Source organism: Ptiloglossa arizonensis, chromosome 7, assembly GCF_051014685.1.
Source record: "Ptiloglossa arizonensis isolate GNS036 chromosome 7, iyPtiAriz1_principal, whole genome shotgun sequence".
NCBI classification, from domain to species: Eukaryota; Metazoa; Arthropoda; class Insecta; order Hymenoptera; family Colletidae; genus Ptiloglossa; species Ptiloglossa arizonensis.
In genome coordinates, this window is record NC_135054.1 from 1,586,591 (window position 1) to 1,605,688 (window position 19,098).

At 34.8% G+C, this 19,098-nt stretch overlaps 1 protein-coding gene across 12 annotated transcripts in view; it reads right to left on the reverse strand.

The window, feature by feature from the left end:
* Nucleotides 1-19,098, reverse strand: part of Liprin-gamma (liprin protein kazrin) — a 244,333-nt gene that overhangs the window by 10,313 nt on the left and 214,922 nt on the right. For 7 of the 12 annotated variants that reach the window (XM_076316096.1, XM_076316095.1, XM_076316088.1 and 4 more), the window contains 7 exons: nt 13,329-13,701; nt 6,982-7,071; nt 5,347-5,563; nt 2,419-2,686; nt 1,773-2,120; nt 482-605; nt 156-300 (listed from right to left, as the gene is read on the reverse strand). In XM_076316096.1, coding sequence (XP_076172211.1) covers nt 156-300; nt 482-605; nt 1,773-2,120; nt 2,419-2,686; nt 5,347-5,563; nt 6,982-7,071; nt 13,329-13,701 — 1,565 coding nt within the window. The remainder of the gene's footprint in view (nt 1-155; nt 301-481; nt 606-1,772; nt 2,121-2,418; nt 2,687-5,346; nt 5,564-6,981; nt 7,072-13,328; nt 13,702-19,098) is intronic. The other 5 variants (XM_076316091.1, XM_076316089.1, XM_076316092.1 and 2 more) reach the window with 4 other exon arrangements.

A 19,098-nucleotide genomic window follows, 5' to 3' on the forward strand; every position in this document is an offset into this window, starting at 1 on the left:
CGTGATTCGTTGTCACGAGATTAATGCTAAAATGTTTCCTTTCAAGCAAGGACTGTTCAAATGAAAACGATGAATCGTGTTTTCGGGGTCGATCTCGTTATGTCGATTAGTGAGCGTTGTCCAATGTGGCCTCTGGATGATAGTAGACTGAGTACCTTGCTGGCACGACGAGGGCTTCCAGTTCAGCGGTGAGGTGTCGTCTGATCATGTGTTTAGCTGGTGGTATACCCAAGGCTGTAGCCATCGTGTCACCTGTGAAGGATGGTTCCAGCACGACGAGAGCACCATGCACACCAGAATCTATTTAGAAAATTGAACAACTTTTATATTATTGAAAATAACGAGCCTATATTTAGAAAAAGAAAGTTTAGATCCATAGAGATCATTTTTAGCGGATTTCTTAACATTAGACAAAAAGTCGACCGCTGCAATTACAAAATTTGTCCTTTTTTGTTAGGTTAACGGTCGAATTTCAACGCACCTTTTAAATTCTCAGCGTATTCGGTTAGATCGATATTCCTCGCCCACCGAATAAACCTCTGATTCGTCCAAACTAAAGGATCCGTATCAACTTGCTCGCATTGATGTCGTCTAACCGCAAGTGCCTGCCGTATGAATACGATTTAGAGCGCTCTTTAAACAACTCACTTATCTATATATGGTGTTTCAGAAGAGCAAAAGGTAAAAGATAGTCTATGTTCAAGAGGCCCAGACGGATACAAACATTTAAGAAAAAAGAAATCAAAGTTTGGGAACTCCCACTGGAACAAACTATATTTCACTTTATTAACTTTGAATAGATTATTTATCGATCACTAATTAAATTTTCTAATGGTAAAAACGAATGTAAAAGTGATTATGGTTAATCATAAATTGTGCTAACTATTAGAATATTTTTATTCGACAACTTACAATTATTATAATTTGTATCGCAAAATCCTTTAAAAAATAAACTCAGCTTATAATATGTATATAAATGCTTCCAACTGTGCTTATGACAAATTTCATCAGATTATATATAAAATTATAGGTATTCATTTTTACAATTATAATTTTTTTTTATTAAATCGACGAATAACTCGTTGAAAGTAGTAATAGTTGTTTTAAGTATGTTTTTATTTGATTTTCTCCTAGGAATACGAAGAGATCTGTTCCTCTTCTCTTTCCTTAACTCACTTCACCCATCTGCCTTACTTTATTCTTCTTTTTTCTTTTAAACTCCTGCCAAAATTACACCCTATCACTTCCATGTTTTACCTCAAACTCTTCCGGAAGCAGACCTCTCATGTTGAAAGTAAATAAAGTAAAATAAAATTTATTCCAACGGAATTTGAACTTGAATCAAAATAGACGTATACGTTAAAACGAAGCAAATGTTTGAATTTTTCGTTACGTTCACGATTAAATACAATATTACGGTAGCATTCAAATTTGTCGATCACGCGGCTACAAATCTAATAGGTATTTCGACGAGTGTTTAGGAAGCAGTCGATCGACACATAAGAGATACGTTGTAAAAATTGTAGTGAAAGTTCTGTGTAACAAATGTTTTGCAACAAACGCGTCAGTTACTATTGCGACGTTTGCTTTGTATACAAGAAAATTGTGATAACTTTCAGAACTAATTGCAATGGTATTAAACGTCATACTAAAATCATATTTTTCTGGGTCAACTTGTATAAGACGATTAAACTTTTGTACGTTACAATTGATTGCTCGCAATTGAATTGCTGATTCCATTAGAACACGTGACAGAAGAAAGTATGTTGTACCTGGCGATCGTAGTTCAACATTCGAAGCAAGTGAATGCCGTGCACGATGCTGGCTTGATGAAACTTCCTGGTCACTCCGAGAAGTTTCTCTAATTCCTTTTTGCTCAGAAGATCGAGCATCCGAGCGTCCACCAAATGAGTGGCAAAATTTTCGGAATACTGGGCGAGTCCAAGATCAGGTAACCATTCGGAGCTAACCCACGTGTGACCTAGTTGAGCAATGCATGGATATCGAACGAGACTCGGATGTCGATGCTCCTCGATAGCTAAACGTAATTTCTTTCTGTGAAGGGGGTGTGTTACTCCCAACACACCTTCCAATTCTGCATCGCTTAGTTCCAGCAAAACCTAAACAATTTCGAGGTAAATAAGATCAAAATTTTGGGCTTCCCGTTACGTCCATCGTCCACGAGTTGAACAATTTTTGTTACACGGTAGGATTTCGATTATCTAGATGAATCTAGATCGTGACAGGATGTCCGTATAATCGAACGTTCGGTTAAACCGGTGCTTGGATAATAAAGGTTTTAGTCTACTTTCAACGAGGACAATGACTATTAATCCAGTTAAATACTACTTTGTTACTTTTTAATACTATACAGTTAATATTTACCATCGGTTGCTATTGAACGAGTTTAGCCCATACCTTTCCAGATTTAACGTTTTCAGCGCATCGTGGGCCGTATTGCGACATACCAAGAGCAACCTCCAACCATGCTAAGACCGTCGGTGCTCTCCATCGCTCCATAGGCACGGATGCGGCTTCTCTAAGTAAACGAAGTTTCTCACCGTAACCTTCTTCGGTAAGCGGTGACCATGATCTGTAGGGATCAAAGCCATCGGAGCCCTCGTTGCTTCCGCTTCCGCCGCTAGAGTTGTTCGCAGCCTTTCGATGCCGTGAACGCGCAAATACTCTGAAAATCGACACGAAAAAACTACCTTTGAGCTAAGAAGATGCTACGTTTTTGAAAACCATATCGATATTTCAAATACCACGATGCCTCGCTTAATGATAACAAAAAATCGGGTTTGCCAGTTATTTAAGCATTCGAACGGGTCATCGCTCCAAGTGTGCCGAGAGTGGGACAAAATACCATGAACGAGCGTATTACGGTAACAACGATCCTGCGTGGTCGAAGCTTTAAAGTGATTCCCAACGAATTTATTCCAAAACTGAAAAATTTCTAACCTTAATAATATCACAAAGTTATTTTTACCACTTTCTGGAATCGCCGCCAAAACTAGTATATGCTCATCTATTTGTGATGCTTTATAGGCAGCTAGAACTCAAACAGAGGTAACTTATGAGCGCAGAAGAGAAAATGAAGACGCAAGACGATATTCGAAAAGAAGAGACAAGGACCGTATACTACGCCACAGTAGTTAAAGAGGGAAACAATTGAAAATCGAGCGAGTATAAATGTAGCATCGGTTGAGTAAAAAAAAATGACGCGAAACATATAAAAGATGCAAGCGTGAAAAAATAAAGCGACACAGTGTAACAAATAGTGTGCACGGTGAGAAGAGTCGAATTAATTTTAGCGAAGAAGAAAGATAAGTTAGAAGGAGGAGAGGAATAAGTTCCAACCAACAACAAGGATTTGAAGGGATTAAGTTGTGGACCGCGTAAGTTCCATTAACGTGAAAACATATGAAGCTTATGTTATCACCGAGTGTCATCAGCGTAGCGAAAGACCGGGGTTTAAATTGTACGAGTAAAAAGTTTTATTTTCTCTTACTTTTTTATTGAATGTGGCAACATCGAGAAAGTATTGGAAGGAAACGTATCGATTAGTGGTGTACATTTAGTTTTCACATTTATTCCACATTTTATAGCGTAAATTCTGGCTAAGTAGGTAAATTTGCCACTGTTTTGTTAGAGTTCGATTAATAGTAACGATTTAATGTTTAGTACTATCAACTCCCTATCGATATAAATAAATACCGAGTAACGTAGGCTTTTTATTATTTACTTAAACGATAAAAACGAATGCAAGTATAAGGAGATATTAATGGGCGTATACAAAAATATCGGTCAGGGCAACTTGTAAAAAGCCAAGTAGGAAGTTGTTACATGATACAACTTATTCCGTACTGACACACACACATAGATATATATATATATATATATCTAGCGGGATTGCTTGCTTTTTGTAATATATAACAGATGAATGCCAGTTTGGAAAATAAACAAAATTTTATAAGAAACAAATTGTGAAAAGTGTGTTTTGAGCACTGAGTGCAAATTATAACCTCATGTGCACTCCGTTATACCATGGTACATTTATCAGAACCACAATAAAGATAATTACTAAATAGTATTTACAAATATTATTTTAATCGTTTCTCTGTATTTTTAGTTGTTTTAAGAATATCATTTTTCTTTTGTGAAATTTCCTTAATGAAGATATATTTTTAAGTTTATAACATTTTACTCCACATTGTGTGTGAAATATTTTTATTTTTAAATTCACATTTTCTTCTTGGTGCTATTAAAATTCGAGTCGGTGTATTGCTTCAAGTATTTGAACATAAGGTGTGTAGTAATAACAATCGAAACAAAGATTTTAACATTGTTATTTTCTGATTTATATGTCATGAATGTGTAAGTGAATTACAAAATTTATCGAGGTCATAGAGGTAATTAGTAAAGGGAAATTGTGTGTGTGCATGTGTCCGTGTGTGTGCATATATTGCAGATAAGGCAGTATAATTGTTTGGAATATCCTATTTTATATTTCGAGAAAGAATTACAAAAGTCAATGGGAATATGAAGAATATTCAGGATGGGATACTTCCTGATGGTTATATTTGCGGTTTACGTAATAGTTATTATAAAAAAGTATTATAAAAGGCATGTTCAAGTGAAAAAATAGCACAATTTTTAATTAAGTTAACAGTATCGTTATCTGTTTTATAAAAAATAATCATGGCTTCAGTAGTGGGTTAATTTCAACTAAATGCTTGTTTTAGTTTTAAGAGTTTCATTCTGTTGCAACGTAAATTGATACTTTTTCGGTCACACTAATGCAAACTAGACGCTTTTTTATTTAACATAAAAACTATTATTTAACATAAAAAAAAGAACTAATCAATGTGTAATTTGTTCAAGTTTTATAGCATTTCTTGTTTAGGAATCCTGAATTTCCAGGCTTAATTATTAGAATGCAAATGCAGTATCTAAAGTAAAGGTAGCGTAGAAAACGGTTGAAAGATAAATATTGCGGAATGAAGAATAATGGCCGGAGTACAAGCGAAGGGATTAATAATAAGCTCGGAGAAGATTGCTTGATTATTGATATATATCTTTTTCAATTTTTTTATTCGGTTACCGAAAAAAAGTAATAGTATAACAGGAATCGAACGTACATTTACAAAATTTCTTCCTTAAATTTGAGAGCGATACGATTCATTGAAAATATTTTTTGGCTATCGCGTATAATGCAAGATTCGATCGTGGTTACTCTACGCATTTCATATCTTGCTCGTAAAATCGCCATTTTGGATTGAACTGGCGTACCCAATATTATCGCTCGAAACCAAGAATTACCGTAATCGTACAAACTTTTCTCACCTGGAAATAGAACCCCACGTGCCTCCACGAGTTGCAGAAGAACGCGAATGAGCGGCAGGTGCTGCGATAGGTGGATTTTGTTTGTTTCTCCTTGGTTCGGATTCCAATGGGCTCGACAGCTGTTCAACAGATCGCGATAACGATGAATTGTCCATAGACCTAGAGAACGCATTCAAAGGCGACAATGTTGGGCTGCAGTCTTTCGGCGTGGTCGCTGCTGAAAAATAAAATGTCGACGATTATAAATAGCAATCTATGTACGATAAAATAAACACCAACTCTTCTTGTCGGATTACACCGTAGAATATAATATCGGCCTTACCAAGCAACATTTTTCATTCAACGCTGTTTTGTTTTTTCATACCATGATAGAACACCTTACATCAAACAAATGGGGGTTCTTTAACATATTTAACGACATTCGATGCAACATAAAGAACATACAATGTACTGTTTACGATGTATCTGCATCTAAGCAGAACTAAGATTTTATAGATACGGCTTCTTTTTACTATGTATAATATTTGAAAAGTAGGAAGTACAAAATCGGTGCCGGATCTTTATCGAAGTAGAACGTTGGTTTCACAAAACTCGGGTAACGAAACATGTATTATTTTCGTTCGTTAATAGTCTTACGAAATAAAGCGTGAAAAGAAAATAAACGAATATAAGTAAAATTAAGCCTATCAACAGTTTCCTATTTTATACTGAAATTGAAATAAATTAACGGAAAAGAATAATAATAATGATATATATATATATATATATATATATATATATATATATATATATATATATATATATATATATAGTTATTTATTACATACGTTTCGATATTAAAATATAAAATATGTATGCTTTCGATATTATATCACATTTGGTAATTATTTCCACTCTCGTTTAAAATACACAGATTATTTGAATATTATCGAATAATTCTTGCTGCAACACGTGCATGCGCATGCATCGGCTACAGAACAGGCAATTAGCCGATTGTTAGGACAAAACCACGACATAATGGCACTTCGATATTAATTATATTTTGCCGGCGCTGAGTAGATAAATTAATAACGCATGACAGAGAATGACCATTCTTATAGTCAATGCCGCTATTTATTTTCGAAGTAATTGTCCCATTAAGGGGACAACCACGCTCGCGTGCTCACACGCACACACACACGCACAACAAGGAGACAGGAGAAATCCAAATTAAACGAATGAAAACAGAACCCAGAATTTTGCATACAAAATTATCGTTTAAAGTCTGCATAAAGCTAGAACAAAATGACAAATCTTCCAAAGAGTGTTAGCATTTGTTATTATAACGCGAAATGATTGTACCCAGTCCCCTGTCATCGGAGCAAACGCCAAGTAATGGTACGTTTCGAACGAACGACAGGCGAAAAGCAGACATTGAATTGATAAACAGAGGCATTTTCATAAATAAATGAAAATAGAGGCAGTGGAAAAACAGACAGAGAAAAAGATGCACGCGCGCGTGCACGCAGCAGAGACACACACACACACACACACGCGCGCGCACACACACTGAAGCACAGGAATCCTCCGGTGGAGGACGACGACGATGAAGAAACGAAAGGAGACGACGATCAGCGATTATGTTTGGACACTTACACTGGTACATGTGGGATGGTGCAATGGAGGAAACCACGGAGATGCTGTCCATGTCGAGACCGCTTCCCTCGACCGTAATTGTCGGCGTGCCTGCGCGGAAATGTACAATGTAAAAAAAAATTTCGCACGTCGATGTGCGATAGACGTTATCTTCCGAAGTGAAGAACAACGAGAAGTACAACGAGTATAACAAATATTTTTACAGAGAAAAATTTGAAACGAAACCATGAATAAGTCTGTTCATTGTTAAATTTTCGTAATATATTGGTTTTGGCAAAAGAGTTTCTCGCGTATTTCAATGGATCGTGATTATGTTTTGCTTTAACTTAACACGCATATGCATAAAATATAATAACAGTTAAAGAATAGTGTGAATATTGATTATTTTTCACTGGTTGGTAGAAACTTGAATTTTTTTAATAGAAACGAAAAGACCTTTCGTCCAATCTAGTAAATAATTCGTGTCTATTCTTCGATACTTTTGTAACAAATTATGTGCAGAGGGTTATAAAAATATCTGTCGGGCAAAATACTTACTAAATGGCAGTAGATACGAGAAAAACATAGATGAGACAAAATGTTGTTTGTCCGACAACAAGACAAAACAAGATGCTTATCCGATAACACAAAAGAAAAAAGATTCTTTTTCATTTTCCAAAGTCATGTGAAAGACATTTTATGTTCTTTAAATGGAAATTTTATATTTTTTATTTTCGTACGAGGAAAGGACAAAAAGGAGTATTTGACGCATTATTTTGGAGTCACTTCGAAATAATCGAAGGTCACAGAAAAGGAGAAATTGTTAAAATACGCAAGAACGAAATTCTCTACACGAAGCTGTTAACTTGTTAAAAGTACATATCTGCTAAATTGAGTTTCAACGTGAACGATATCAATGTAACAATAGTTTGGAAAAATAAGGAGATCGAGCTTTGTTTATGTCGTGCAATTTAATCGGAGTAATTTGATGCTGTCGGACTCATGCGCTGTCACGTAGCGATTCAGCGTAACACGTTAAACTGACACTTCCAAATATAATTTACGTTCTACCAAATGGAATAATGTCATTATAGAGGATGTTAAATTCGTTTCAAAAAACATTATCATACCACGAATTAAAAAAACATAAGATTCTATTAAAAAGAATTACTTGACCTTGAAATCTCTTACATTATTTTACTTGTAAACAACTATTTATACAAACAATGCCCCTCTCTATACTAAGCAACTATTAGTAAAATAATAATCTTTTTATATTTGCAACGATTTTCAAAATATTACGGCGTCTCCAGTTAAATGTGACACCCTGTATATATTCCTAAATGAAAATAAATATTAAAATAACGTAAACTTTATTTAATATCTGAATACAATATACATATAGTAAATACAAAATATATATAAGGATATAAGTTACAATACAATCGGGTATCTACGTATCTGCGTAACTCGAGGACTTACTGTACTGTGTTGTCGATAAAACGACAAATTTAATAACCTACCACAAAATAGCCTTTAATCTCAAAAGATGCCCTTGAAGAAACCTTTCTTTAAATTTTTGTGCACGTAAAATGATTGCAGTATAGAGTCCCAAACTGAACGTCAAAGATTTTAACCACTCGAGGTAATTGAAATTTAAATCCTACTATAATGCCTAAGTACACTGCTATTTTATCTCTCGACTCTTCGTGTAAAACAATTGATATACAATCTGTGTATGAATTTCTTCATAAATACTGGTACATTCGTATACATTAATATTTTAAAACACTTTAAATATTATACCGTAGACGTAACGGTTCGAATAGCGAATAAATATTTATAATTAAATTTTTCTAACAACGTAACACAAGAATATTGTCAGAAGACTCATAAGTGTCAATTCATTGTTTCTTCCCGACGTTAGTTTAAATTTTTAATTATTAGACATTTATTAGAGAGTAGGAAATTTTGAACATCACAGCCCGGGAAGTGATCTTTAGCGCATAAAACATTTATTGTCGATTTTCCTTAATTTAGGAATGTATGAGTGTTAATCGCGTTTAAGCTCTTTACTTTACAGGATCATGAACTACTGTATATAGATTGGCATTTTGAAAGACCAATCTACAACCTAGCGCAGAAAAAATGAAATTTGAGAATTCACTTTCATGTTAAATTGAAGATAATGATCTACAACAACGTACTTATAACAATAAAATATAGATCTTGTATAACGTTTCTCAATATTTTAAAATGTCTCATTAGTGGCCAGATACTATTGTTAAAAACATTTGTGAAACCATCTTGAATAGAAAATTCAAAAATATGAGCGAAGAGTTTAATAAAGGCCATATTGGAAGAATGATTGAAAGTAACGTCCAGTTTGGTGATATCAATGTCACAAAAATTTCAACCAATGAGAGAACCTCATTTCCTTTTACCGCTTCAACTACTAAACTAATTTTTAAAGTATTATTCTAATCATATACTTCATTATCTGTTTTATTTAACCAAAAACACTTATTGTGATGGTTTTTCTGTTACCCTACACTTCCTTGTTATTTTCAACAATGTGCGAACATCTTTTTATAAATATAATGTGGTGGTTCACATACAGTGTTATAGATTGTTTTTTGGAAATTGTTAGGACAGAATCAAAATTCTTTTCCGATTATGAACAGTTCTTGGGAGCCTTGTACGTAACGTATGAGAGACATTGCAAATGATCATCTCGAGAGGGGGGGAGTATATTGCCGTTTATTTTTTTAAACGGAACATGTAGCATACATCGTTATCGCCGCAATAGGATTGTTTTTATACAGGCTTGCATTAATATTTTTTTATTCGATAATTTTTTTATTTAAGTGAAGTAATGTTTAGTTCTTAAAGTGGACTTTTTTCTTCAAATTCAAGAACACGGAGTCATTCTCACAATTGCTTGTTTCTTCAGCGTGAGAAATTCATCGACTCGATCGGTCTTTAAGAGTGTTCCTGAATCCAGGCGAATTTCATCTGCTAATGAAGCTTAAAATTTACAATTTTTTCATTATATCTTCGTCATAGTAGTATCAATCGATTGGCGAAGTTTTCCCAGTGATAACGAATTCAAGTCTAATTCCGTTCGGTTTCTCTTTTTTAAATGATGTCTAAAGTGAAGTACTTCTAAATTTTGCAAGTAATACACGTCTTCGAATAATGTAACAGCACGTTAGGACTCATTTTCATTAGGAAAACTTCGTCATTTTATTCCTATTGATAATACTCTCATAAAGATATAATAAAAAATATCAAAAATGGTGTATCGCATTATTGTTTATTTCTCACTCTGTGTATGTTCCATTTACTTTTCTCGTTGGATAACAATTTAAACGTAGCTAAGCCATGTTTTGGTTCGAAATCGAATTCGCTATCGATCCCGGGTTTAAAATCTTCAACGGATTCGATTTTTTTCCCTTGAAAACGAGAATTACTACAATACATTCGTATGAAATTATTTCGGTATTTCATTGTTGATTTGAAATTATATATTCTAAACACTACTTTCAATTTACGTCGCATAATTTGTCGTAAGTCCGATTTAAGAATGTTACATTTGTTATCATCTTCAACAACGGATTTATTTGAATTTTTATGAACGAAGTCAAACCTGTTTTTGCAGATGAGAACCAATGTAAAATTTTTAGGAATTGAATATATAATCGTTGTCTAAAGAAATATACGTAAATTATTCGTGTTGTAAAAATTTAACAATAAACACATTTATACATAATTTTATTCGACATTCGGATCTTTACGAATACCTACTTCTCACACTTACTGTGTATGTTCTATAGTCGAATGCAGACTTTCGATTCTGTATTTTTTTTTAATAACGAGATTGAAATTTGTTACCGAACACGAATGAAATTTTATCGAGTTGCATCGTAAGGGAGTCATTACATTTTCCATATGGAGAAATGGGGAGAATTCTTTGTCGACAGAGTTTGTAAACGCGAATAGACCAGTTGATTTTGGCATAACCTGCTCAATAGTCACAAGTATAGAAACGCAAACAGTTTTTACAGTATATCTGTTTGTTCTTTATGTTGCACATTTCAATTGCCCCACGTGTTATTATATACGCAGGAAGAGATTAAAAGGGATTAAAAGTGTTATTTTTCAATTGTTATTAAAGGACATTTATGTTCGGTCATGGAATGTACGAACTAAATGTCGAAATCAACCCATGCGATTAAAAACATTTTTATATTTCTTCGTTGTACAGATTCGTAATAATCGATCCTATAAAACCTACCTTCAATTATTCAAACGTTTGCACAAATATTCGTTAGAGAAGAAGGTTCAACCGCGTTAAACGTTCGTTTACCTTCCTTTCATAATGGAAGAATGTATCTTATCGCCATTAGCTCAAAATTTGTGCACGTGCATTAGGTTCGTTGTACTCGCGGTCTCTATTGACCACGAGTATGTTTGTCCTAGACCAAATCGATCAATCCGTTTTAATGCACGGGCATGTAGAATTGGGTTGAATAATACATGAAGGAAATGCGTTCGATTAGTGTACCACCTACGTTCGACTAACATTCATAGTTGACGGAAGCGATCAAACTGTTTTTTCAGCGACGCCCCGACCGATGCATCGTAATTAAGTTTAATCAGGCGATTAATCTTAGCGCTCGTTGCACATTAAACGCAAGACTCACTTCAATCGGCTAACACTCGGATGAATAATAATGATGATTATATTATGTACTTGATAGCTTTATTATTCTTTGAAGCGACTTCATTTATCGAAGGGCGAGTTAATTGTAGGAAGATTACTATGTACTTGAAACGACTGAGACACGATTTATCATACAAATGTCTTTATGCGGAATTAATACAGAATTATAGCTGGTATAATTTCCTCTTGGTTGGGAATGATATTTTCCCAATATTTTATCGATATCGCTAACACAACCCGTAGTAAAAAGTATTCGATCGAATAAAGCTACACGATACAGTAATTCTCGCTGGTAGGTGACAAATTTTGGAGAATATGTCTATACAAACTAAACGTACTGTACAAATAATGAAAGACCTTCTGGAGACAGATTTTAAAAGAATTTTATATGATAAGAAAAATTAAGTATATTCGCCATTATATCTTTATGAGAGTATTATCAATGAATTGACGAGGTTCTCTTTATGAAATTAAATCTAAGTACTAGCTTGTTCGGATTATACTGTGTCTCGCTTACTTTTGGTCTATCAAAGCTCGAGATGAAAAGTTTTAAAGCGAACTAGCGGTCGCAACTTTGTCACCAGAAAGTGGGAATTACTGTATACGTATGGTGTCATACGATAAGAGTTGTTTAATATATGCATTGAAGTTAGAAGAAATTATAATGTTTACACGACAAAATAAAATATTAGAGTTTATTTTATAAACACAAAAAAATGTTAACGCAATTTTATTAACGCAATCAAATTTAAGTTTATTTAAAATATACAGAATCATTCCTTCTGTGGTAAGACATTCTAATACTGAAGTGTAAAAACGATAATGAATGAATGAAAATATCATTTTTCTGTAAAAAAACATGTTTTAACGAAAATGATCAAATATCTGTTAAAGCAACACGAGATGGAACACTTTTTCCAAATACTGTGTCAAGTATTCGTTATATATATTGCCTGTGAACGAAAACATTTACCACTGTGTTAATACTTTTTTCAAAGAAAGTTAAGTTTCTTGTTTTATTCTTTTCGTTGACGATAAAAGTGTTTCCTACCTCTAATGGTTAAGTAATTTTAATTGCGGCAATGTTAATCGATCCAATTAATTCAAAAACATTTAAATTAATTGCACCTCACATTCTTTGTATGTTATACACGTGCGAATTAATTTTATCTTCGCAATGTTATTCACTTTTCAAATGTTTATTTTACATTTGTTCCAAAAGATATGCAACGAAGACATAAATGCGGGAACAGAAACCGTGATCGCGGCAGAAAAGATGAGCATGTGTGTGCGTGCGAACAAAATACATATACGTGTATATGTATCTACGTGGACTCGGGAACGAATATTGAAGATCGCGGAAGTCGAGACGGAACGTTTGCACGATTTCGTTCCATATTTATATTCTAGTGTCATTTTCATTATTACACTTAATTTTAAACTGACGCGCGTCGTTCATTTCTGAGAGGCCCTGATAACTCATCCTACATAAATAATAATTTCTTCGATCGAAAACAGTTTGCCAGGGGTTGTAACTCGGACGATAATCGCCTGGATCGATTAAACTGAATCGGTTCGTGGGTCCCAAAAATTTGTTACTTCGATCTTTAAGAGGAGAAATATAAACACCGATTATCCTTACCGTCGGTGGTCGAGTCCGAGAGGTTCCCACCCACGCTGGTAGCACCGCCGCTTTCTCTGTCACTGGATCCTCGTACGCCGCTGTCCGCGCTGCAACTTCCGCGATCTCCTGCCTGTCCACCGGAAGAACCTGCACCTGCCGCATTGCCGACGTTCCCAACAGTCACTCCTAGTTCTGTACTGCCTAATGGCGGTTGAGAATTCATATGAGGGATGATACCACAGCCGCCGCCACCGCTGCTACTTCCGGCGCCCGGTGTCGCAGCTCCATTCACGCTGCCTCTCGGGAACGAGATCAAGGATTCCTGGTCGCTCAAGCAGATACCACCGCCACCGCCACCGCCACCGCCCCTTTCCACCAGTTGACGCTGTAACTGTATCAACCTTTCTGTTTGCATTCAGGGAATATCGGATTGTTTGGGTATACAACGATTGCATTTGTCACGTCCTGATAATTAGCAGTGTAAAGTTAAAGACGGAGAAACGTTTGATCGAGCTGGCCATACCTACGCGAAATTTTATAAACTCTCTTAAGAGGTTTCTGACTCAACAGAAATAAGACACGGAATTGCTAAGAAGCACTGGTAATACTTCTTCGTTATTTTTAGTTCGTAAGTGGTCCCAATGGAGAGTTGTCTGCGCAGTTTTCGTTCAGTTATTCTCGTAAAAGAAGGATATTCTGTTCGTGAAATTGCGTAAAAATGTAAAGTTTCAAAGTCTTTAGTATGCGATGCAGTGAAGAAGTTACGCGATTCTAATGATCTTGTGTGGAAAAAAAGAACTGGACGTCCGAAAGAAAAGAACAGAAAATGAGGATCTTTTGCAATCGGGGCTTCGCGGCTGTGTTGCTATTTAAGAAACTACACCGAAGGACTGAAATTAAGAAAAAATGGATAAAGCGGGAAAAAATGTACAAAGATTGAAATGTTGATGACTGGAAAAAATATTGTGGACCGATGAGCTGATATTTGAAGTTTTTGGTACAAAACGACGAGTTTTTGTGCGAAGAAAATCAAATGAAAAATAGATACTCGATTGTGTTGTTCCAATTATAAAACATGATGGTCAATCTGTAGTACTATGGGGGTGTTTCCGTGAAAAAACTATCTGACGGTTTAGTAGAAATTCAAGGAATATTGAAGGAGGAACAATATTTGAATATTCTTCGTAATCACGCAGTGTCGTTTGGAAGAAGATTAATAGGACAAAAGTTTGTACTATATGCAGGATAACGATCCCGAAGACCCTTTGAAAATTTGTAAAAACTATTTCAAGGAGTTACAAGACAACAATGAATTACAAATTTTGATGTAGCCTCTGCGATCACCTGACCTCAAACCGATTGAGAAACTATGGGACGAATTGGACAGAAGAGTTAGGAAAATGTGTCCAAAATAGGAACAAAGACTTATGAAAGAAGTTAGAAAAGGTTTGGAAAGAAATTCAATCTGAAATATTGGCAAACTTAATCGAAAGAAGGCCACTATCAGTTCAAGCTGTCATATTCGCACCAAGTCGATATATCGTCGAAAAAAAGATATAATAAGATTAATATATACTTTTTGATAAGATTTTTGACATATAATTTGTATGATATATTTTAGACGTTATACATATGTAATATATAGTAACTTTATTTTATAATATAGATAATGTTATGGAATAAAATTACCAATAGGACTTAACGTGTCGTAGTGTCCGGTGACTTATGGACGGTAATGTATGCGGGCAGATCGATTCTTTCAGAGTAAATGGTAATTTTCTATTTCAACGACGTAGGTTATCTATTCACGTCGATTCATTGTTACAGTAGGAACAATATGTTGTTCGGTAAGTTTTATCGAACGAAAAAACTTATCGAGCAACCTAGTACTGTTCAATAAGTTTTGTCGTTCGCTAAAACTTATTGGACAACCTAGTATACACGAGAGGGTCTTATCGCATTGCTTCGAGGTATAATCACAACATTACCTTGAAATTATCAGAAAGTTATACTCAACTTTTTGGAACTACTTACATCGTGTTAACTGTACCACTTACTCTCTCTTATTGTCTTTCATTTTCGTCTATAATATGTATGATGTATCGTAACACGTGAGACCGATTTCAACGATAGATCGGGATTACAATAATTCAAGTTATTGAATTAGAGAATCTGAAAAGAAAATCTATGTATACTCTACTAAATTGTTTGTAAGCTCAGTCTAGAAGTTAAATTACTAAAATTCAGTTGTATTTGGTAATCAAATTTTATTTCGAGCACTTTCTATAAAGGTAAACAGCTCCATACTACTGAGGTCCAAAAACGATTGTAACACGAGAACAAATGTACTGTTGCAGTGGGTTTTACATGTTACGATAACCACAGACAAATAACAGAGATTAAATTTCACCTGCTGCATTAACTTTCAAACTGTCACAGATCCGTTTCAAATCTATAATAAACTACGAAGCAATATTGTATGTAATCGATTTACTCGCTCGAATGGTTATCCGCTGTTGGTAAATATACGATTACTGAAAATATCAGTTTACTGCAAGTTTCATAGCGCATAGGCTTATGAAAAGTATATGCTAAACAGAATATATGCAGTTACGCAAAATTAAACATCGATATTATTATATTAATTTATAAAATATATTCTCTATGCGCACTTATGCACTTGTGCAAAATTAAATATCGATATTATTATATCATTTTATAGAATATAGTCTCTATGTCTCTTGCACATGATTTTCGTATCGGTACACGCCGTAAGTGTATAAAATTCCCACTCTAGTAATTAGTAATGGCGAAGCGTTCTTCTAGCACGGAGCTGGCAGAATCGCATCGTACCGTTCCAAAAATTTCATAAAACGTTTAATCAACGCCTTTGCAAAGTAGGTTATTTTGCACCCAATTCTAGGAATTGCGGAATACTTAGCCTGTTTTCACTTCCCGTGTGAAAACTCGATGGAAAAGAATCCCGGAATTAATATTAAAGAAATTACATAAACAATGCTGGAGTTTTTATTGGCTGGAAGTTTTTTCAAATTCGTCTGTTCAGTTTCTGCTAATTGTCGAGTAAGGATATATTTGTTAATGGACTTTCGTAAAATGTGCTGAAAATTCGTTATTTTTCTTTTCTTTTTCTGCGAGACGAGGCTGAATTTATGAGAGACGGATGAAAATTTCTGCACCATTATTGAATCAGGATACGTACATTAATTGTCTCTGTGTGTTCAAATTAGCATTTTAGTCTATCCATTTATTCTTCTAAACGAATTAAGAGGTGCAGTTTACTATACATTACTATTTCGCAACACTATTTAGATATGTACTTAAATAAAATAATAAGATGTTATGTGAAGCGTTTACATTATTAAATTATTAAAACGAATTCATCGTATTCGTCCTCAATATCGTGAACCTGGCAGTTGAGCTCTGTTGCTTTGTAACTGTTTTTTTAGTACAAAAAAAAAAAAATTACTATATTGCATCATTCACCGTATTCGCCGGATTTAACACCGTGTGATTATTTTTGTTACCACGACTTAAAATAACCATAAAAGGAAAACATTACGATGACATTCCAGACATTCGAAACGCCGAGACGAGTATTCTCAAAAAGGATATGAAACAATCATTTAATACATTACTTGACCGTGCAAATCGTTGTATCGCCGCAGAAGGAATGTATTTCAAATAAAATAAAATAATTTTTCCTCAAAAGTTGTCCTTGCTGTGCCATTTTTAATAAGTTCGGTATTTTTCGCGACAAACCGTGTAATTCTGTGCACGAGTATTTTACTTATAATTTACTGTTTCACCTGTGCTGTTTCACCTTATTCTTTTTAAAGGAGAAATAACGATTGCAAACAATACGAGGTGCATAAATAGCGATGGTAGTATCTAAAAAGGAAACGTGATACTCTACGGATAATAATAGCACCTGGTTATTACCGTGATACAGTACACGATTAATTAACACTAGTACTACCGACGGTGAACCTATTATTATTTGTATCGAACTGCAAACGTATCTTCGAATTTAGTTGGGGAAAAGGCAAATTAATTTACGAGTACAATTAGTTGTTTATTTTCATAATTGTTCGAAAATATTGTGGGCAAAGACACCGTTAATAATTGAGTAATTTTAAAAAGAAGTTTCAAAAAAGTCAAATTGACCCCTTTGGTAGTTCTAGTGTTAAATCGAGCCAATAAAAGATTTATATTCGATCATTTTTATAATTGTATAATTGACCACCGTTGCGTAATGGTTTTCATTTTCTTTAATTATAATCGAGTTTGAAGATGTTTGAAACGAAAGGCCAAACGAACTGGTCGGTATATTCGCGGTGTGATTTTGTCGAATAAGTCGTGAATACAAAAATTTGCGACTGCATCAGTCTGGAGATTACTAAAATGAAACTAGACATGGAAATTTCGTGGCGTGCGTGATTCTCGAGCGCATTCCAACCCAACCCTCGGGCCATCAGTTTTAAACTCGTTAGCGGAGCCCCGTTTATGCGCAGCGTTGAGGACAATTTGAGGGGCTCAAAGCAGATTCACCCTCCGCGTAATTGCATGTGCGCGCAAAGAAATGCTTCTTACCTAACTGCTCGTTATAAAATTACATCAATCACTGGCCGATACTTTGTGGACCCTACATAAATACAGACGGTAAAGCTATGTTTCTATTCATAAAATTAATTCGTAGCATTAATATTTAAGTAACAGAGTTTTATTTTACCGATCATACGTGCGAGCGGGCGCTACAACGAAAGCAAGTGTAACTTTGGGAAACATGCTTTTGAAATACATAAAAAGTGTTTAAAAATACAGGTTCCTTTCAAGTAGAGGGAAAAAGTCCTCGTATACGTGGATTGAAAAATGAATATTCTCGGAATTATTCATAATTTCTATTTCGGTTAAAGCGCGTGACTTTCTCGTTTACCTCGCTAATTCTTCGGTTGATCAGAGGTAAACACTTTACTACAAAAGTAAACACTTTGTTCTTCGCTTCCGCGCACACTTTGTAACAAAGGATTATCTTATTATTGCGCTTCGGTAGAAAAATGTTAGTTACATATAGATGTGATCGGTTCGAATAGTTACAGAGAGCTATCCGTAAAGTTTTCAAAACGCGTTAGCTATGCCATCGTGTTATTCTAATCGAGAAATGGCAGGGATGCATTTCGTGTACGGTCTTGCAACGAGAACGTTACAATTGCATGAAAACTTTACGTGAAAAAATATTCGAGTAGGAAAATATATCATCTTGTACATCGTTTAAGAAACTTCGTTAATGCGTTTGCAAGATCGGTTCGTTTGAAATGCGACATCGAAATGAAGACCTGTGAGGTGTGTTTCAATTCCTGGTAAGCTGAGTCGTGTTTCGAGGATGGTTGAACGAAATCCAGGAATAAATGTAAGGAGAATTTCATCAGTAATAGGAACGAGTTATCTACTTGAAATTTTTCACAACTGGTCCTAGCAAATTATCCAGTATAAGCAGAGTTTTTATGGACGAATTCATAAAGTGCAAATAAAGCATGCACTAAATCCAGAGTTTATTCTGGCATATTTTATTCATTGATGAAGCTGCGTTCACAAGAGATGGCATTGCAAATTTTCGTAACAACCATGTGTGTGCACAGGATAAATCGCGAACATCTGTTTTCATTGGACACACAGTTGGGCATTGTAGGCAATCAGATACCAGGACTTGTTATTTTACCAAATTAATTATCAGGTGAAATATATTAGGTACCTATTAGGTTACCTGTTG